Here is a 22,228-nt window from a genome sequence, read left to right on the forward strand (position 1 = left end):
ATTTTTTGAGAGAGAGAGAGAGAGAGTGAACAGGGGAGGAGCAGAGAGATAGGGGGACAGAATCAGAAGCAGGCTTCAGGCTCTGAGGTGTCAGCACAGAGCCTGACACGGGGCTTGAACTCACAAGCTACCAGATCATGACCTGAGCTGAAGTTGGACGCTTAACTGACTGAGCCACCCAGGTACCCCTATATTTTAAAAATTAGGTAACGTTAGGGGTGCCTGTCTGGTTCAATTGGTAGAGCATAAGACTCTTGATCTTGGGGTTGTAAGTTCGAGCCCCGCACTGGGTGTAGAGATCACTTAATAGTAAAATCTTTTAAAAAAAATTTTTTTTTTCAACGTTTATTTATTTTTGGGACAGAGAGAGACAGAGCATGAACGGGGGAGGGGCAGAGAGAGAGGGAGACACAGAATCGGAAACAGGCTCCAGGCTCTGAGCCATCAGCCCAGAGCCCGACGCGGGGCTCGAACTTACGGACCGCGAGATCGTGACCTGGCTGAAGTCGGACGCTTAACCGACTGCGCCACCCAGGCGCCCCAGTAAAATCTTTTTTAAAAATTAGGTAACTTTCGGGGCGCCTGGGTGGCTCAGTCGGTTAAGAGTGCAACTCTTAGTTTCGGCTCAGGTCATGATCTCACGGTGTGTGAATTCGAACCCCGCATCAGGCTCCATGCTGACAGCGCAGAGCCTGCTTGGGATTCTCTCTCTCTCCCTCTCTCTCTGCCCCTCCCCCACTCACTCTGTCTCTCTCTCAAAAAAAACAAATAAATAAAACTTAAAAAAAAATTTGTTTTAATTACGTAACTTTCAGAAAAGGCATAAAAAATTCGATGCTATGCCTGGCTGGCTCAGTCAGTGGAGCATGAGACTCTTGGTCTCAGGGTTGTGAATTCAAGGCCCACATTGGGCGTGGAGCCTACTTAAAAAAAAAGGGAGATGCTGTGAAGGCCTGCTCACCCCATTCTTCTATCACTCAGTCTCCCTCCCTGGAGGTGACACCTATATCCAGTCTCATGTCTCCCTCCAGAAGTATTCTCTGCATGTACAAACAAATACATATATTTCCCCCCACACATTTAAGACAAGTTTTCTTTTTTATTTTATTATTTAAAAAATATTTTTATTTATTTTTGAGAGCGCAGGCAGGGGAGGGGAAGGGAGAGGGGAACAGGAGATCTGAAGTGGAGTCTATGCTGACAGCAGCTAGCCCAGTGTGGGGCTTGAACTCAGGAATCACAAGATCGTGACCTGATCTGAAGTTAGATGCTCAACCAACTGAGCCACCCAGGTGCCCCAAGACAAGTTTTATTTTGAAATAATTTTAGATTTATGGAAGAATTACCTCGTTTGATGCAACTTTATATTTTACACATCTTGCTCTAATACATCCTGCAGTGCACATAAAGCTGCCTCCGTCTTTTACATCTGTGTAGTATTCCACTCAGTGGTGGGACCATTGTTTATTTATCCAGAAGCTCCCTGTGGATGGACATGGCTTCGCTTCCAGTCTTTTGCTGTTTCTAACAAGCCTGTGGTGAACAGTCACAGATACTCATATGACAATATGTAGTCATGGTCATTGTGCCAAGGATTTTTAGACCTTGTAGCTTGGTAAGATCAGGGCCTGGCAGCTGGAGAACTTGGTGGGATAAGAGGGAGTCCAGTCAAGAACAAGAAGGAAGAGACTAGAACTTTCACATGTGCTATGTCCTTAACTGCCAGAAGCAAGTCTGAAATGGAGAATACTTTTTACTGATGGGAGAAGAGAGGCTCAGAGAGGTTAAGTAACTTATCCAAGTTCACACAGTAAAACGTGGCAGGGCTTTGGCACCAAATACTACAGTATTTCCTTTTTACTACCCACTTGAATATAGTTAAAACAGAGGGGGCACCTCACTGGCTCAGTGAGTGAAACATGCAACTCCAATCTTGGGGTTGTGAGTTTGAGCCCCATGTTGGGTGTGATTGTTTAAAAATAAAATCTTTAAAAAATAAATTAAAAACAATGAGGATGAAAGTATTCATGTTCACACAATCCCCAGTGCTCAAATGAGGAAGTACAAGGAGGGTCAGGGGAAGAGGTTTGAGTCTTTTTTTTTTTTTTTTTTTAATTTTTTTTTAACACTTATTTATTTTTGAGACAGAGAGAGAGACAGAGCATGAACAGGGGGAGGGCCAGAGAGAGGGAGACACAGAATCTGAAGCAGGCTCCAGGCTCTGAGCTGTCAGCACAGAGCCCGACGCGGGGCTCGAACTCACGGACCTGAGATCGTGACCTGAGCGAAGTCAGACGCTCAACCGACAGCCACCCAGGCGCCCCGAGGTTTGAGTCTTAAAAAGAGGCCTTTATGTAACTTTTAAAATTTATTTCGGCATGCCTGGCTGGCTCAGTACATAGCACGTGTGTCTCTTGATCTCAGGGTCATGGGCTCAAGAAGCCCCACATTGGGCATGGAGCCTACTTTAAAAAAAATGTTTATTCCAGTTGCTTTAATTTTAAAAGCAATGCTTAATCATTATAGATCATTTTGGAAGTATAGAAAAGTTAAAAGATAAAAGTAAATTTGCATACTTCTCCAGCTCTGGGGACATTGCTAACATTGTGGCATATTTCTTTCCAGTGTTTTTTATTTTTTAAATCCAGTTTTACAAAGCTCAGGTCCTCCTGTCTATAATAGTTGGAAAGCGGTGTATTTTGAACAGGTAGAAGGAATTATATTACTCAGCAACTATTTTAGGGAACTTATTAACTTTAAGATGAACCAAGCTGAAGATAGAACCTTCTAGAAATTACCTTCCCTCACAGATAATTAAAGGTTGTTCCAGAATCAGTCAGCCATCATGTACTAAGCACATGCTATATGTTAAGTACCATGCAAGGTGCTGGGGACTCTGTGGAGGACAAATCAAACACAGTCCCTCACGAAGCCCACAGTCTAGTGGAAGAAAGAGATAATTAGAATAGAATAAGTAGTTATGAGAAATTGAATCATTAACCCAGGAGTGTAGAGTACCACAGAGAAGCTTGGGGCTCTGTGGCAATGCAAATATTACCCTAACCTAGGCTGTTGTGTAAGAAGCCTCCACAGAGGCCCCAGCTGAGACTGGAGAGCTGAGGAAGCAGTGGCTACGTGAGGAGTAAAGGACAGTCTAGGCAGAGGGAACAGCCTGCCCAGAGGCAGGGGAGAAACTGGCAGTCCAAAGACCTACAGGAAGGCCAGGGCGGGTTGGATGGAGCAGGAGAAGTAGGGGGCAAGAGGTAGGAGAAGTAAGCAGGGGCCACATCTTGCAGCACTTTCAAGGCTGTGGGAAGAGCCCAGATTTTATTCTGTGAGTAGGGGAAAGGTATTGGCGGCTTTTAAATTGGGATGTGATATGATTTATGCTTTAAAAAAAAATAATGAGTCCGGCTGCAATGGTAAGTCAGTGTGGAACCGAGGGAGCAACTCCACACAGCCAGTTGGGTGAGGCTGGTGGAGGCCTTTGACACACATGGTCCCCTTTCATTGGAATTATAACCAGCCCCCTAGGCTGACATCCCCTTTTACTGTTAGGCAAACTGAGGCTCAGAGAAGTTAAATAACAAGCCCGAGGCCACACTACCAAGAAGGTGTTAGGACTGGGATTTGAACCCAGATCTAACTTGAACCCAGATCTAACCTGAAAGCCAGCATTATCTCCCCTTCCAGGACGATGTTAGGATTAGGCTTGGAGAGGGGGCGAGGAGTCAGATTGCCCAGGGAGACTCTGTGAGGCAGTGACGCCATAGTAACTGTTTCCTTTCATTTCTGCAGCTACGGAGTCAAAATCCGGGCCCCTCACGCGCTGGTCATGACCTTTCTCTTCCGGAGTGGCAGGTACCCACCCCCTCCTCAAACTGGGAGAGAGTATGTTCAGCCCTCAGTACCAGGACGGTTGCACTAGCTTCCTAGCTAGGTCTAGCCTATCCCCCATCACCACCATCTCAAGTACGAGTCTGATCTATTATTGCTGCTCAAAAACTCCCCTGGCTCCCACGATCCTCCAGAGAAGCCCAACTTCCTTCCTTAAAAGCCCCTCTGCAACTAACCACGAGGAGCACTGGATGATGTATGGGATTGTTGAACCACTACATTGTACACCTGAAATGAAGATAACAGTGTATATTAAGTATACTGATAACTTAAAAAAACTTTAAGATAACTTTAAAAAAAAGGCCCCCTGCTGCCTGGTCTCAGCTGCATCCCCACACTGTTCCCCTACATCCAGCCTGCAGTGCCCTTGGCACATAGGACTCGCTGCCATGCCACATGTGGTTCCACCTCCACACGTTTACTTATACAACACCCCCTGCCGGGCATGCTCTTTCCTCTTCTGCCCTACCTTTATTTCCTTCCTGGCAACCAATACCAATTTTATGAGGGTTACTTCCTTGGGAAAACTGTCCATGACCTCCCTCCCTTCCTCAAACTTCTTGGTCTTCCTCCAACCCCCGTGACTTTCCCCTCATTGCACTTCACAGAAACTACTCTGTGGCCTCGTTTTTAATGCTGAGATTTATTTGGCCATGGGTCCTCCTTGGGTGAACCATTGCTTTTTTTCTTTTTAAAGTTTATTTATTTATTTTGAGAGAGAGAGAGAGGGAGCGCGCATGAGCAGGGGAGAGGCAGAGAGAGAGGGAGGGAGAGAGAGAATCCTAAGCAGGCTCCATGCTCTCAGCGCAGAGCCCAATGTGGGGCTCAAACTCATAAACTGTGATATCTTGACCTGAGCCGAAACTAGGAGTCAGACACTTAGCTAACTAAGCGTCTGTGGCCTGTTTTTTTTTTTTTTAACTTTTTTTTTTTTTTTAACGTTTATTTATTTTTGAGACAGAGAGAGAGACAGAGCATGAACAGGGGAGGGTCAGAGAGAGGGAGACACAGAATCTGAAACAGGCTCCAGGCTCTGAACTGTCAGCACAGAGCCCGACGCAGGGCTTGAACTCACTGACCGTGAGATCATGACCTGAGCTGAAGTCGGACGCTTAACCGACTGGGCCACCCAGGCGCCCCTGTGGCCTGGTTTTTAATGTATGTAGCTTCACCTAGAGCTTATAAGAAGTACACATGGACAGCCTATTGGCCAAATCCAGCTCGCAAGATTTTCCCTTTTTTGTATTTTTTTAGGGTTGCTCTTTTCTTTCTTTCTTTTTTTTTTTTTTCAACATTTATTTATTTTTGGGAGAGAGAGACAGAGCATGAACGGGGGAGGGGCAGAGAGAGAGGGAGACACAGAATCGGAAACAGGCTCCAGGCTCTGAGCCATCAGCCCAGAGCCTGACGCAGGGCTCGAACTCACGGACTGCGAGATCGTGACCTGGCTAAAGTCGGACGCTTAACCGACTGCGCCACCCAGGCGCCCCTCTTTTCTTTCTTTTTTTAAGTAAGCTCTATACCCATCATGGGGCTCGAATTCACACCTCTTGTATTTTTGCTTTATTTATTGATTCACTGATTTTAGTTTTGGTTTTTGCCCTCTGTTTTCTTAAAATTGAACTCATTCTTTCAAACAGTAAATATTTATTGAACATCTACTATGTGCCAGACACCATTTTAGGTGCTAGGTATAGAGGAGCGAACAAAGCAGTCAGTGATCAAGAGGAACAATGCTGGTGGCCCAGACATTGGTGGTGGCAGTGTAGGTGAGAGGAAAGTGGTCAGACTCTTGAAACATTTTGAAGGCAAGATTAGCACCAACACTTGATAACTGGGAAATCCAGCTTTCTTGCATTAATGCCTGGCTGGCACAGTCACTATAGCATGTGACTCTTGATCTCGAGGTCATGAGTTTCAGCCCCATGTTGGGCATAGAGTTTACTCAAAAAAAAAAAAAAAAAAAAAAGATTAAGAACTGGCAACACGGGGCTTGTGTTCCTGTGAGGCGAGAGCCAGCTGACTCCTGGTTGTCCCCACTCACCTGGCCGATTTCCACAGGTTCCAGTTGACCCACTTCAAGGTCCTCATCTAGCCTCTAGGTTGGTTGTGTCATCCTTGAATTGACTCCCAGAGTACACTCTGCCCTTGTCCTTGTGTTCTCCTCACTGCCCCCTAGTGACTTAATTTTAAAAGATAAATAGAATCCTTTCCCTACTTAAATGTGTACTTTTCTCAGGATAAAGACAGAAGAGCATGGCCCTTCCTCTCCCCACATCATTTCCCCCCATATTCTTTGCTCAGGCCTTGATGGCTTCTCTCTGTCCCTTTACTCCTTACTCTCTGTCCCTCCTCCAAACCTTTGCATGTGCTGATCCCTCTGCCTGGATGCAAGTCCTCTCCCCTCTCGACTTCATTGACACCTCATCAATCCTTCAGAACCCAGGATCATCTCTGGTCAAGTCGAAATTTGACCCTTGCTTCGTGATTATTTATGTTCTCCCTTTAGATCATATATCTTATGAAGGCAGCAAGCACTTTCCCTCAGAATCGTATCCCCAGCTCCAGTACATAGTAGGCTCTCCCTTACTCTCTCATTCATGTCTTCACAGCTCACTCCAAAAAAACACGTATTGAGTACCTACTATGTGCCAGGCTCTGTTCAGATGTAGACACCACTCTTCAGTAGCTTGTACTGGAGCGGGGTGGGAGTGGGGAGAAATAATAAACAAGCATATAAGTGTCAGCTGGTGTAAGAGCTGTGAAGGAAAAGAGGACAGGATAGGATGGGCATTCTTTTGAGTCGGGTGGTCAGGCCAGGGCCCTCTGAGGAAGTGGCATGGAGTCAAGGCCTGAATCCAATGGGACAGCAGCCCCCACGACATGGAAGCTAGAGGCCTGGGGCTGAAAGAGCAGTGGCCGTGAGCTCCTCGCCTGGTTCACATTTGCACGCCCAGTGAGTGAACGTGGAACAGTGGGCCTGTGCTCATGGGGGCTCCCTGTGTTTGTGCAGCCTCCAGGAGAAGCTGCGGGCCATCCTGCAGGCCACGTACACCCACTCCTGGAACCTGGCCTGCTTTGTGTTCGCCTATAAGGGGCTCTGTGCCCTGCAGTCCCACGTGCAGGGCGAGACCTACCAGGTGCACTCGTTCCTGGCTGCCTTCATCGGGGCCTTGCTGGTGTTTAGAGATAACAATAACATCAACAGTCAGGTAAAGACCCTGCCCCAGGATAGGGGTTGGGCTGCGGGTGGGGTGGGGGGTGGGAGGGACGTGGTCCAGGTAGAGGTCAAAGAGGTAGAGGTCCGAGGGTCTGTGATTCACCAGTCCCTGTGTGACCTTGGGAAGGTCACTTTCTCCTCAGTTTCCTTATCTGTAAACCAAGCAAGCGGCTTGCTGAAATTCCATCTTTCCCAAAACTCAGTGTGTGTGCTGTTTTCTGGAAAAAAGATCTTTTTTTTTTTTTTAATCTGGAACGCTTCACAAATTTGTGTGTCATCCTTGCACAGGGGTCATGCTAATCTCTATATTGTTCAATTTTAGTAGATGTGCTGCCGAAGCGAGCACTGGAGCAAAGATTGAAAAACAAAAAACCAAAAAACACTGTGCAGTGAAATGAGGAAAAAAAAACACACACACACCACCACTCTGGGGGCACCTGGCTGGCTCAGTCAGTAGAGCATATGACTCTTGATCATGGGTCATGAGTTCAAGGCCCACATTGGGTGTAGAGCTTACTTAAAAAAAAAAAAAAAATGGCTACCAGACACCTGGGGGGCTCAGTTGGTTAGTCATCTGACTTCAGCTCAGGTCATGATCTCACCATTTGTGAGTTGGAGCCCCATGTCGGGCTCTGTGCTGACAGTGTAGAGCCTGGAGCCTGCTTCAGATTCTGTGTCTCCCTCTCTCTCTGTCCCTCCCCTGCCTGTACACTGTCTCTGTCTCTCTCAAAAATAAACAGTAAAAGAAAAAAATTTAAATTGGCCTGGAGTAAGATATTCATAAAACATAACTTATTTAAAAAAAATTTTTTTTTTCTTTTTTTACATTTATTGTCTCTCTACAGAGAGACAGAGCATAAGTGGGAGAGAGGCAGAGAGAGAGGCAGACACAGGATCTGAAGCCGGCTCCAGGCTCTGAGCTGTCAGCACAGAGCCTGCCACGGGGCTCAAACTCACAAACCGTGAGATCATGTCCTGAGCTGAAGTCGGACACTTAACTGACTGATCCACCCAGGCGCCCCATAAAACATAACTTATTACACTCGAAGAATGATCTATTCTTTAACTTGTCTTTTTTCTAGGTTAAAATCCTTTTTTTTTTTTCTTCTTTTTTTTGTGAAATGAAATGCTATTTATTGTTTTAAGTCCTTTTTGGTCATCGTGAAAAGTTGGCAGACCCTCTTTTTGCCTCCCTCAAATTTATTAAATACTTTCAAATTATAAAACGTTTTATTTTCACATTTTGAAAAATGCAGACTAAGCACCCCTGTGTGCCTGGCATACTCCTAGGTGCTTGGGGTATGGTCACAATAAAACTAGAAAATAAATTGAAAAGGGGCACCTGGGTGGCTCAGTCAGTTAAGCGTCTGACGCTTGATTTCATTTCAGGTCATAATCTCACTGTTGGTGAGACACGAGATCGAGCCCACATCTGACAGGGCAGAGCCTGCTTGGGATTCTGACTCCCTCCCTCTTTTCTTCCCCTCCCCCATTTGTGCGTGTGCATATGCTCTCTCTCTTTCAAAATAAATAAACTTAAAAAAAAAAAGATTTAAAAGAAAGTTCCCACCCCCTGCTAATTGTCCAGCCACTGTCCATGAACACTTCAACTGTGTCTTGTGTGCTCTTCAGAAATTGTCTGTGCTTGTGTCTGAACATATCAGGAGTTTTCCTCCAATGAGATCACACCACACTTTTTCTTCACAGAATGATGTATTTTGGAAACCTTTCTTGTCAATCCCTCATTCTTTTTAACATCAGCAAAGTTCTCCATTGGGTGGATAGACCAGGCTTGATTTTCCCAGTCTCCTCTGGATGGACAAGGGTGTCTCTAGCCTTTTGCCAGTACACACACATTGCAGTCTGCATCTTTGGGCGTTTGTCTGTCAATCCATCTGAAATTTCCTCAACATGGGATTGTGGAGTCTGTGGATATGAGCATTTTGTATTTTGAGAAAATTTCCCCAGTTTTTGTTGTTGTTGTTAGAAATGTCACTGGTCTGGGACGCCTGGGTGGCTCAGTCGGTTAAGTGTCCAGCTCTTGATTTTAGCTCAGGTCATGATCTCAGATTTTGTGAGCTTGAGCCCTGCGTAGATCTCTGTACTGACAACATGGAGCCTGCTTGGGATTCTCTCTCTCCCTCTGTCTCTGTCTCTCGCCTGCTGTGTGGGTGCATACTCTCTCTCAAAAGAAATAAACTTAAAAAAAATAAATAAAAGAAATGGCACTGGTTTATGAACTTCTAAGGCCTAGGAATCCTAGTCACACCATCTTCTTACCCCTCCTTTTCCCTGACCCCTCTGACCTCCATTTCTGAAATTTTGTCATTTCAAAAATGTTCTAGAAGTAGAGTCATTGCTGTATGTAACCTTTGAGGATTGACTTTTTTTTTTTTAAGTTTGTTTTTTTGAGAGAGCTCACGCACATGGAGACATGCGATTAGGGGAGGGCAGAGAGGGAGGGAGAATCCTAAGCAGGCTCTTATGCTGATGGCGGGGCTCAAACCCACGAACTGTGAGATCATGACCTGAGCCAAAATCAAGAGTTGGTCACGTACCGACTGAGACATCCAGGTGCCCCTGCATGTTTAATTTTTTAAGAAATTGCCAAACTATTTTCTAGAGGACCGTACTATTTTACATTCCCATCAGGAATATACAAATGATCCATTTTCTCCACATCCGAGCCAGCATTGGTTGATCACATTTTTAATTTTAGCCATTCTGATAGGTGTCAGGGCTTCTCATTGCGGTTTTAATTTGCATTTTCCTAATGGCTAATGACGTTGAACATCTTTCCATGTCCTTATTTTCCATCTGTATAACCAGTTCAGTGAAGCATCTGTTCGCATCTTTTGCTTATTTTTCTAATTGGATTATTTCTTTTCTTTCCCGTTGAGTTTTAAGAGGTTTTTTTTTTTAATATATTCCAGATACCAGTTTGTCAGATATGTGTTTGTGAATATTTTCTCTCACCTGTGGCTTTTCTTTTCAGGCTCTTCATAGGGGCTTTCACAGTCAATTTTAAATTTCGATAAGATCCAACCTATTAATTGTGTGTGTGTGTGTGTGTGTGTGTGTGTGTGTGTGTGTGTGTGCGCGCATTGTATTTTTTGGTGTCAAGTTACCTTTTAGTTTTGAAACATGTAAATGTATTCATTTTCTAAATTTTTTTAAATGATTATTTATTTTTGAGAGAGAGAGAGCACGAGCAGGGGAGGGGCAGAGAGAGAGGGAGACACAGAATCTGAAGCAGGCTCCAGGCTCTGAGCGGTCAGCACAGAGCCTGACATGGGACTCCAACTCGGACCACAAGATCATGACCTGAGCCAAGGTCGGGCGCTCAACCAACTGAGCCACCCAGGTGCCCTATTTTCTAAAATTTTTAATTAACAAGAATGATAAATTAAGAAATGAATAGCAATGTTAAAATACCCGCTACATACTATTTCAAATCACCTTGCATACCAGCACACTGTTCCAGGGGCTCCTGGATGGCTTAGTCAGAAGAGCATGAGACTCTTGAACTCGGTCGGGGTCATAAGTTCAAGCCCCACATTGGGTGTAAAGATTACTAAAATAAATTTTAAAACTTTATTCTTTATTTATTTACTTTTCTAAATGTTTATTTATTTTGAGAGAGAGAGCATAAGCACAAGTGGGGGAGAGACAGAGAGCGGGAGAGAGAGAGAGAATCCCAAGCAGTCTCAGTGTTGTCAGCACAGAGCTTGACATGGGGCTCAATCCAATGAACCCGTGAGATCATGACCTAAGCCGAAACCAAGAGTCAGATGCCCAACAGACTGAACCACCCAGGCACCTCTAAATAAAGAAACTTAAAAAAAAAAAGAAAAACACTAGTCCACTGCACAGTAGGTGCCCCAGTGCATGGGTCAGGGGGAGAAGGTTCCCAGTGGCTGGGCCCTCCTGTAATCCCCTGTCATTCCCTTCCTGCAGATCAACATGTACCTGCTGTCACGACTCCTGTTTGCCCTGTGCCGCCTGGGCGTGGAGAAGGGCTACATTCCCGAACCCAAGTGGGACCCTTTCCCTTTGCTCACTGGGATAGTGTGGGGGCTGGTGCTGTGGCTCTTTGAGTACCACCAGCGCACTCTACAACCCTCACTGCAGTCCTCCATGACCTACCTGTATCAGGACAGCGATGTATGGCACGATATCTCAGACTTCCTCCTCTACAACAAAAGCCTTCCCTCAAAGTAACGTGCTCCCAAGGTGCTTATGGGGGCATCTGCACCCGAGATTGACTCCATCGGTGAATCCTCCCAGTGGATCCTTCTTCTCAAGATCATGGTTCTCAGACTCCAGATTCTATTGTCCCAGGGTTCCATTTGCTGAAGCAAAAGCACTGATTTCCAAGTCCCGTTAGGTACTCCCAAATGGTGGACCAAGTGGCGATTCGGGCTGTGGACCCTTGGACATGATTCCAGCTCTGCTGCTGACTTCTGTGAGACCAGGGAAAGACACCCCCTCTGGGCATCAGAGGAGGGCCCTGAAGTCTCTTACTGGTGTGTACGGTCTTCAATCATTCTTAAGTAACAGAGTGCTCCTTGCTGGTGGGCAGTGGGTTGCAAATACGTTTTTAGAAAATATTATACTCCTTGCTCAGGTGTTCTAATGGAGAAGCTCTAGAATTCCACTGTCCAGTGGAAGCACAATGGGATCCATATATGTAATTAAAGCTTTTCTTAGTAGCCACATTAAAAAAAGTAGAAAGAAACAGGTGAGATTAATCTTAATTATATATTTAAGCCAATATTTCTAAAATTTTATCATTTTAACATGTAATTAATATAAAAAGTAACAAGCTATTTTACATTCTTTTTTCTAGTACTATGTCATCAGAGTCACGTATGTGTTGTATGCTTATAGCATGTCTCAATTTGGGCCAGTCATTTTTCAAGTGCTCAGTCAGCCACATGTGGCTAGTGGCTACACAGATGTAGAACACTTCTGTCCTTACAGAAAATTCTAGTGGACAGTACGGATACAGAGCTGGGGATATGGGTTTGAGTCCCCACTCCACCACTATGTAACCTTGGGGAAGGTACTTAACCTCTCTGAGCCTCAGTTTCCTGTAAAATGAAGATAATCATAAAACACAGCGGGTGTCCTCATTGGACTTGTATAACTATAACAGCTGCTATTACTACTAATTACTTCCATTTAGTGAGCTCCTACTTCCTCCCGGTGCTTTGCACATATTATTTTTAATCCATGCAGTGACCTTGCAAGTATGCATTCTGATCCTCATTTCACAGATGTAGACACAGGATCAGAAAGGGGAAGTAACTTGCTGAAGGTAATACAACTAGTATGATGGCCAAATCAGGGTTTGAACCCAGAGCTGTCTGAGCTCAAAGCCCGTGGGTTTTTTTCAGTGCCTTATGTTAAATTTAGAAACCTAAGCTATGCAAACATTAGCTGGTTATAGGATCGGTTCCAGGCCGGGGGTGCAAACTCAGGTGCCCACAGGGACCTGGCAAGGGGCATAAATGAAAATGTGCACTAGGGAGTGGTGGGGACACGGTCAACTGGAGACTCACAGGCCAGTCTGATTTTAAAAATCAGTGTGCTGGGTAAATCAAACAGGTCTCCAGGAAGATTTGGTCCATGGCCCACCAATTTGAGACCCTTGGTCTAGTAAGAATACTTCAGTCTCTTTTTATATTTTAGAAATTACTAGTAGAAATGTGCACATGAGTCACTGGTGATCTTATTAAAATGTAGATTCTGACTCAGTGAGTTTGCGGTAGGGCCAGACATTCTGCACTTCTCACAGGCTTCCAGGTGCCGCTGGTGGTGCTGCTGGTCTAAGCCATACCTTGAGTAACGAGGCAGTAGGGAATGATATGCAGCCAGCTATTATCCCTTGTTACAAGTGAGGAAACTGAGTCACAGAGCTGTTAGGTAATCATGGTGGCATCACATCTGATGCCAATAGCAGTGTTCTCAGCCATGGTGTTGTACTACACGTTTGGAGAAGGTGATCTGGAAGGTCTCTGAATTCACTCTGTGGAGGCTGAATGAGATCCCAAGGTTACGCGGGGGAGGGGGGTGGTCATCAGCAAGCAGATGCTGGGGGTGCTGCACCCATATCTCCTCCAACTTACCACTTCACCGCACACCAGCCAACTTTTCCACCTGCCACCCCTGTGTCTCTGCCTGAAGGCCCTCTCTTGTTACTGGCGTCTGCTCCGTCGCCCCACAGCAGGTCTGGAAGATTACCACATCCCAGGAGCAGCCCTCAACCAATGACTGATGAATGCCCCCCCCCCCCCTTATCACCGGGTGGGGTAACTCCGAGGCACGTGCTCCACACTGGCTCCCAGAGTTTCCCAGCGGGACTGAACTTGGCCTGCCCACAGTGGTCACTTGCTTGATAACACTCCCTTCTCTGTCTCCCATCCTCATGCCCCTACGAGTACTTCCTGGGACCATTTCCCAAATAAACCACTTGCACTGAAATCCTTGTCTTGGGGTCTGCTATTGAGGAAACCCAAACTAAAATTGGCCTCCAGTGCAGCAGGTTGAGAGTCCATATAACATGCTGATTGGGGACAGTAAAAGCGCCTGGGCTCAGCCCTGTTTCCTTAGGCAAATGGCTTAACCATTCTGTACCTCTGTTTCTTCATCTGTAAAATATGCATTCTGATAGCACTCACCTCACAGGATGGCCTGGGGGATTAAACAACATGACGAATATAAAGTAAGCACTCAATAAATGTTTGCTGTTATTTCTAATATAGCATCCCAACGTAGGAGGAAGTGTGGTCCTAAGAACTGAGTACCCCCCGCTTTTAGCCTGTCCTACCCCCCCCCCCCCCCAGTTAAAGGTAGAGCCTTGGCTGTGTGCCTGCCTAGCATCCCCCCACTGCTGTGGGGGCCTGGCCGGCTACACCAGCGACTGTCTCTGCTCTCTAAGAATAGGTTTCCCTCACAGATGGCATCTCTCTGGATCCTGCCAGAGCATCTGGTGCCTCCAACTGCTCACTCCAGGGAGGAAGGCTGTGTGGTCCTTGCTGAGGAGCAGAGCTCTGGCTTCCAGCAGACCTGGGAGGAGTCCCCACTTGGCTCCCTCCTAGCCGAGCTTCCATTTCCTAAGATCCGTAAAATGAGCATTGCCAAAGGGCCCTTGGCACACAGTAGGCACTCTATAAATGCTACTTCCTGAAATAGTACAATGGTTTAATGTGTTTATTAAGGACCTGCCACATTCCTATGAAGTCTTCTGACACGTAAGACTATACAAAATAATTCTTCAGCAAAACTCACACAGTACAAAAGGTAGATCACAAGGAAAAATCAAGTTCCTTCGTACCCCCAAGCTCCACCCTCAAACCCTCTCTCTTGCCAGGGGCATTCACTGTTAGCACCTACTAGTACAGCCTTTCTGAGATATTCTGTACACAGCCACCTATCTTTGTCTTGTGAGAAACATTTAAAAAAGATTTTATTTTTAAGTAATCTCCACACCCAACATGGGGCTCGAACTCACAACCCGAAGATCGAGAGTCACATGCTCCGTCGACTGAGCCATCCAGGCACTCCTGTCTTATGAGAAACTTTATATCACACTGTCATCTCAACAAGTCTTTGGCATTTCTTCTTTGTCCTCTGCGTGTTCTGTTTCCCTTTGATCAATAATCTAATATGAAAGTGAGCCCTTTCTCTGAGCTGCTTCCCACCCCAACTCTACCCCATCACCCCCTCAGGCAGGCTGTTACTGTGATCAGTGTAAAGGTGAACCTCCCTAGATATCCAGATATTACCATCGGTGACACCCCACGTTCAGGCCGATGGAGCTCCCAGTGAAAGGGAAAGGACAAAAATGAGGTTAATTTGGGGCCTTCTGCTGCTCCACTTTCAAATTAGAGATGGGTCCGTGAGGCCCATGTGAGAGCAATGATTCATAGGCCAAGATGCCAAGAAACTGCCTCTTGTGACGCTCCCCGCTCCCTGCTCCCTTCTACGTCGCAGGCCCCAGAAAGAATTGTAGAGATGGTGTTTCTTTCTCCATCGTTTGCTCGGGTTTACAAGAATCAAGCTTTGAACCTGACGCTCTCCTAAACCAGAACATCGTGCTGCACGCATTCCACCCCCCAGAGTGAACCCCATGTCGCCACAATCTGTGACTTCAGCTGGGCTGCTTTCTTTAACGAATTAGAGGGTATTTATAAAAAGAAACGTTATTTCTTTTCCCCTCCCCTTGTCATGTTCCAGATGGATAGGGAAAGAGTGTGTCTTCCTTCAGCCCTGAAGAGCATTTGGGTAAGAGGGGTTTCATTTTAATCAGAGAATCTCCTGCAGGACTCGCTCATGAGCTACAGGCCGCAGGGGTCCAGGTGGACGGCAGAGGGAAAGCTGGGCTCCCTTCTGGCATTGTTTTTAGAGACGCTTCCTCATGGAGGGTTCCCTGCTTTCTGCACCAGGTCTCCGTGCCCAGAGCTTTGCAGGTGTCACGATTTCACAAACAAGATGGGAAAACAGGCAAAATGGAAATGTAGGTCATAGGGTCTCCATCCAAAACCTCGTTCCCACTGCTTTTCCAGGCTTCCTCCGTCAGACTGTCCTCATGGGCTGGATGTCAGCTGAGGGAAGGATCAGGGCCAGACCACATCAGCTCTTATGACTTTCCTTTTTAGGGGATCTTTTTAATGTGTGTCATGAACCCCTTTGGCATCTGGTGAAGCCTATGGACTCTTCTCAGAATGCTGTATTTAAACCCATTAAATAAAATACATAGAAGGGATGCCTGGGTGGCTCAATCAGTTGAGTGTGTGACTTCGTCTCGGGTCATCATCTCATGGTTCCTGGGTTCGAGCCCCGTGTCGGGCTCTGCACTGGCAGCACAGAGCCTGCTTGGGATTCTTGCTCTCTCCTCTCTCTCTGCCCCTCCCCTGCTCACGCTTTCTGTCTATAAATAAATAAACAAATAAATAAATAAAGCTTTAAAAATAAATAAAATACATAGGATTATTGGGGTGCCTTGCTTGCTTAGTCAATGAAACATGTGACTCTTGATCTTGGGGTTGTGAGTTTGAACCCCACATTGGGTGTACAGATTACTTAAAAATAAAATCTTGGGGCACCTGGGTGGCTCAGTCGGTTGAGTGTCCGACTTTGGCTCAGGTCATGATCTCATAGTTTGTGAGTTCGAGCCCCGCATCCGATTCATTGCTGTCAGCATGGAACCTGCCCCAGATCCTCTCTTCCCCTCTCTCTCTGCCCCTGCCCTGCTCTCTCTCTCTCTCTCTCTCTCTCACTCTCTCTCTCAAAACTAAACATTAGGGGCGCCTAGGTGGCGCAGTCGGTTAAGCGTCCGACTTCAGCCAGGTCACGATCTCGCGGTCCGTGAGTTCGAGCCCCACGTCAGGCTCTGGGCTGATGGCTCAGAGCCTGGAGCCTGTTTCCCATTCTGTGTCTCCCTCTCTCTCTCTGCCTCTCCCCCGTTCATGCTCTGTCTCTCTCTGTCCCAAAAATGAATAAACGTTGAAAAAAAAATTAAAAAAAAAAAACTAAACATTAAAAAAATTATTTTTAGGGGCACCTGGGTGGCTCAGTCGGTTAAACGTCTGACTTCAGCTCAGGTCATGATCTCGCAGTCTGTGGGTTTGAGTTCCACATCGGGCTCTGTGCTGACAGTTCAGAGCCTGGAGCCTGCTTCAGATTTTGTGTCTTCCTCTCTCTCTACCCCTCTACTACTCATGCTCTCTCTCTCTCTCTCTCTCTCTCTCTCTCTCTCTGTCTTTCTCTCTCTCTCAAAAATAAACATTAAATTTTTTAAATCTTTTAAAATAAAATCTTAAAAAATAATAAAAATAAAATGCATAGGATTACAAAAGACAAGAATTATATTGACTATAGAGTTAATTATCAAAATATTTTTTAAATTTGTGATTTAGTATTATATGTTCTTTTTTTAGCACACTAAATAAATAGTAGCAGATCTAAAAGTGTCATGATTTCACAGGTGCATTAGGCATAAACAGTACCTCCAGATCCGGCAGCAGCTGTGACAGGGCACTGATGTAGTTGTGGTTTCTGTTGCTGGTGAAGTCCTGGTGCTGCTAATTTGCCTCTGGTCTGTTGCCTGCATGGAGTTGAAGGAGATGTTACATTGCAGTCAGAGGCTGGTGAATTAATAGATGTAATATTTTTTTTCCTGTCCAAGTTCCTGGAACTTGGGTTCATGGGTCACAGATTCAGAACTTATGTTTGAGAGTGACGTCAGCCTGACCACATGGCAGCTGTCCTTAACCTAGCCCTGAACACGGGAATAATAAAAATACTGGCTGACGTTGTCTGAGTCTCTGCCAGTACCAAGTACCTGGTGACATTGGACGCTAGGACTCGGCAATGGAAGAAGCCAGCTCCTGCCCACCGGGGGCTTAGAGTCAAGGGAGGGAAGGCTGACACATGAATACACAAATAAGATAATTTTGGAGAGCAGTGGGTGCTCTGAAGTCAATAGCACAGGGCAGTGTAATAGAATGACGTGGAAAGGGAGAACAAGAGGGTCTGTTTTCCAGGGAAGGCCTCTCTGAGATCCACGGTGAGGAGAGAGCAGAGATACAGAGGAAGGGTGTTCCCAGCACAGGATCTGCAAAGTGTGCAGAGGAGGGAACCAGCTGAAAGCATTCCAGGGCCTGGCAGGAGGCCCGTGTGGCTGGGACAGAGTGCAGGGTGGGGGTGCGCTGGAGTGCTGGAGTGAGTGTTGGAGATGGAGGCTGAGAAGCTGGCTGGGCCCATCAGGCAGGCTTTGTGGGCAGAATAAGTGGTTTGGGTTTTCTTCTAAGTGTTACGGGCAGCCTCTGGCAAATTTAAGCAAGGGAGTGATATGATGCGATTTACATTTTGGAAAGATTCTTCTAGCTACAAGTGGAGAAGAATGTAGGGGGCCAGGTTGGCAGTAAGGATCCAGTAAGGAAGTTACGTCATGGTCTGGGTGAGAGACCATGGCAGCCTGGACCAGGGTGGGGCTATGAGGTGGAGAGGAGTGGACAGATGTGGGATGTAATTTGGAGAGAGACTTTGTGGCCCAGGGCTGGGGGCGGGGGGAGCAAGAGGGGTATAGTGAATGACCCCCATGTTCCTCCTCCTTAGGCCTTGCCCCCCCACCTGAGAAAGGAAAGCCCTGACCTTGCCCCCCCACCCTTGCCTCCTTAGCCCCCTACAGCCCTGGGGCCCCTGGCATGCGGGCTTCCCAGCTGGCCCCAATTGTTGTTACTCCCCAGGGAGTCATGGGAACACACTCCCCCTGCCCCTTTCAGCCCCCTCTTCCCAGACAGGGCCAGGCCCTAACAATGCCCCCTCAGCCAGCCAGTGGCCTGGACACAATGCCCCTGATTCGGTTCATTGCCAGCTCTAGGAGGCCTGCTGGGTTTCCTGGCCTGTTTGGCATATATATAACTCTGGCTTCCAGCAGGGATTTTTTTTTTTTTTTTTTTTTTTTTTTTTACAACAACAACAACAAAAATCCCTGGGTCCTCCTTTCTGAATATCTTAATATATTAGAAAAAGCTTTTCTCTTCCTATCCTGAGCCCTCTGTACTCCCCTCCCTAACCGCACTTGCCATGTGCCTGTCAACCGCCCCCCCCCCCCCCCCCCCCCCCCCGCCGCCCCGACCAAATGCAGGTCAGCAGGTGTCAGCAAGAAAACGAGAGAAAGAAAGAAAAGCCGCTTGCTCCACCATGGCCAACCTCGAATGTGCTGGTGATGCTGAAGATCATGAGAATAATCTGAGGGCTTGTGACATGGCAGGCACGGTGCCCAGCGCGTTTTGTACACTAGATCTCACTACTTCTAAGACACCATCAAAGATGAGCTACAACATTATTTTGAGCCCCTGAGAAAGAAAGGAGCTACCAACGAAAAATTTAGGACAGGCCATTGATCGTATGATGCACCTCAGTTTCAGAGGTATTAAAATATGGCGGGGGGGAGTCTTAGAATCCATGGAATTATGAGATCGCCTCATCTACACACCTCATTGCCCTCTGAATGTATTTTTCTCCTTGTCTTTGTGCCTATCTGTGCCAACCAGAGTTTGGAGGGCAGTGCAGGGATTGCCTGATGAAAACTCTCCTAGTCTGCAGCCTCCCTAGAACGATTTTCCTTGCCTCCTTGAGAGGAGATGTAGGCAAGCTGCCTCAGTGATTCATCTTTCATTCCTAATAACAGCTGACATTTACTGGGCCCTCCCTCTGTGCCAGGTACTGTCCTAAGCACTTTAATGCCCCAACAGCCCCATCAGGTAAACACTATTTTTGTCATCCTCATTTTACACATGAAAAAAACAGAGCCCCTCCCCTCTAAGGGTCCCTTACTGACACTGCAGCTCTGGTCCGGGCAAGCACAGCTACTGTGTCTGGTTTCCCCCCTCTCCTTGGAAAAGCATCATCCCTTCTCAGAGGTTGGAGATGATGTAGAGAATGGAAGTGACACTGGGTGAGCTTTGAAGGGAAGAGAGGTCCCCAGAGCCTGAGTTCAGTGGGTAGTAGGGTTTGGGGGAAGGGAGGATGGCTTATCAACCTGGGACCTGTCCACTTTCACCGTTGTACCTTGAACCCTCTGACCCACACCCTACTGAACTATGGACCGATGGATGGCCCAAGAACTTGGCCAAGGCCATCCAGCTGGGCAACTGTTGGCTGGGCAAGCCCCGTGTCTCCTGTTTCACCATGAATGCCCACTTTTTCTGCTCTTCCACACCCATGTCTTCTCTGCAAAACAGAGGGGCTGTGCAGGTGCTAGTTAGTTCCTTGACAGTAAGAATATCACTAATGCTAGTTAACATTTATTGGGCGCTTACTCTCTGCCAGGCACGGGCATCAGGGATTGCAAACTCAGATGCCAGGGCAAGTAAGGTCACTGGGTGAGGCAAGCCATACAGGGACTATGGTGGCCTAGAGGGTCAAGGCTCTGGTGAAATGGGGCAACAGCAATTTCTCAGCACTGTGATGGCGTGGCTAGTGTTGCCAGATATTACGGTTTTAAAGGAAAGCCAGATATTTGAATTTTTATATAGCATTTTCTGGTTTAAGAAAATTTTAAACTAATTCACAATTCAGGAAAAAAAAAAAAAAAAACAAACCTGTGGGCAAATTAAACCATACCTGTGAGCCAGTTTGCAAATCTGCTTGTTTGCTTATTTAACCCGGACACCCATCCTATGAAGGAGCCTTTGCCCCTTTTTGTACAGATGGGGCGAGCTCTTTAAGAGCATAAATCATCTACTCAAGGTCATCTAGCTAAGCCACGTAGTTGGGGTCTGACTCCTGCAGCTTGCTCCTGTGTTTGATGGCCTCTCAGATGGGTAAGAGGCCTGTGTTCAGACACAACCAGAACTGGCATGGTGACAGAACATCTCCAGGGACAGCAAACCGTCAGTCAGAGAATTCAGTGTAGCAGTGAGGGATCATTTGAGACAAATGTGATGTTGCAGACATAAAAGTCCCGACCTCCCTCTGCCAGAACTCAACAATGGATGTCTCTGTGCCCCTTAATAAAATTCAGTCACCACAGAATCATTTCTCCTTATAATGATGGGATGTTCATGTTTGGAGACTTTTTTTTTTAAACCTAAGAATGTATGTTTAGGTGAGGTGGTGTATGTGGAATAAATAGCCTTGAATTATTTGTGGTGTTTGTCAAACTTCTTAATGAGCATATTGTACACGTTCACATAAATAATTCTGACTCTCCCACTGGACTGTGAGCTCCAGGTATGAGAGATGGGTCAGTTTTGCTTCCAGCTGTCTCCCCAGCACCTAAGCGTAATGTCTGACAGAACTGCTCAATAAATATCTTGTAGATTGAATGTCTGATACAATTGCTCAATAAATATCTGTGGAAGTGAATTGACTTGTCCAGGGTCACACAGACCAATGTTCCCATTTACATCCACTTGATTTAGAAGTTCATGCTATCACTTCTGCACAATCCTGCCTCTTGGAAAAACTCAAAGGAAAGATGTCTCCACACTGAGGATCATGGGCCCAGGAGCTTCCACACCTTTGGACTCTTTTAGAGTTAGATGTTGGTAGAGATGTGATGATGGGGGTGAGCGCCTACTAAGTTAGGCCACTATCCATCATAATACCTTTTGGACACCGCACATTATAATCTTGACAGACCTGAGCCTGGCTCGTGGGGTATTTATAGGGGGTCTTGAGGTATAAAGTGCAGGCCCTAGGGTTTTGCCGTGGAACAGGCTAAGTTCTCATCTCATTTCTGCTCCCTGACCTTGAGCTGCGAGTGGCCCTCCCTGAGCCTCCTTCTTCTTGCACCATGTGGATAAATAAGCTTCACTTAGGGGATTATTGGTTGAAAGGATATCATCACTGGAAGTGGCTGCCCAGTAACTGTGGATTTTTTGGAAGCCTACCAGCCAGAAGAGAACTGTTGATGTTGAGAACAGCCTTATCAGTATCTCCCAGGCTTGAGGCCAAGGGGCCCATCTTTCAGGCCTTTGCTGCTTTCAAGTGGGTATTAATAGATACAGAAGGACCTTATCTCTTCCTTGAATTCACACTGGGAATTCTGGTCTTCCCTCCTTTCTGCTGCAGCAGGACAGGAGGGATTGTGGGAAGAAGGGCACCTGATTCTACCTGGGAGGTTGGGTACTTGAATACTTTGGGGAGAGCAGAGCTTTGGTAAACCTCTAGCTTTGACCACACCAAGCATGAATAATAGCCTTTCATCTGCTAGGTAAGCTCATGCCCTTTGGGCCTCAGCTTGTCCATCATGAAATGGGGCAATAACAACATCTGTCTTCCTTCTCCAGCAACCAGTACAGTGCTTGGTGTATGACAAGTGCTCAATAACTGTTTGTTGAGTGACTATTGGGTATGAGAGGACTTTACAAAGAGAATGTTGCTGTTATTGAGACCCTTTGGAAGATATGGAGAAAAGAATCTCCCATCTGGAATGGGACTGTTGCCGATTTCTCTTACCCTCTGTCAGAGTCTGGCTTGGTTATTTCAAATGAGACCTACCATTCTAATAATGGTGGCTTATCTGGGGAGAAGGAACAGGATGATCCCATGGCTGGCAATCCAGCATAGGCCAGAGTCTATCACTGGCTGGCA

The 22,228-nt window shown here is 46.4% G+C and overlaps 1 protein-coding gene and 1 non-coding gene across 5 annotated transcripts in view; one reads left to right on the top strand and one right to left on the bottom strand.

Moving 5' to 3' along the window:
• The window catches only part of PXMP4 (peroxisomal membrane protein 4), a 33,277-nt gene that overhangs the window by 2,965 nt on the left and 8,084 nt on the right, over nucleotides 1–22,228 (top strand). The window contains exons 2-4 of one of the 4 annotated variants that reach the window (XM_043602569.1): nucleotides 3,799–3,861; nucleotides 11,075–11,154; nucleotides 15,688–15,887. In XM_043602569.1, the coding sequence (XP_043458504.1) occupies nucleotides 3,799–3,861; nucleotides 11,075–11,154; nucleotides 15,688–15,767 (223 nt within the window). In that variant the 3' untranslated portion in view covers nucleotides 15,768–15,887. Of the gene's footprint in view, nucleotides 1–3,798; nucleotides 3,862–6,910; nucleotides 7,110–8,506; nucleotides 9,760–11,074; nucleotides 13,604–15,687; nucleotides 15,888–22,228 lie in introns of those variants that run through there. The other 3 variants (XM_043602568.1, XM_043602567.1, XR_006300782.1) reach the window with 3 other exon arrangements.
• On the bottom strand, nucleotides 7,361–7,463 carry LOC122467370. Its single transcript, XR_006292913.1, has one exon. It is a non-coding gene; the product is annotated as a U6 spliceosomal RNA (small nuclear RNA).

Source organism: Prionailurus bengalensis, chromosome A3 (assembly GCF_016509475.1).
Source record: "Prionailurus bengalensis isolate Pbe53 chromosome A3, Fcat_Pben_1.1_paternal_pri, whole genome shotgun sequence".
In the NCBI taxonomy this organism is placed as follows: Eukaryota; Metazoa; Chordata; class Mammalia; order Carnivora; family Felidae; genus Prionailurus; species Prionailurus bengalensis.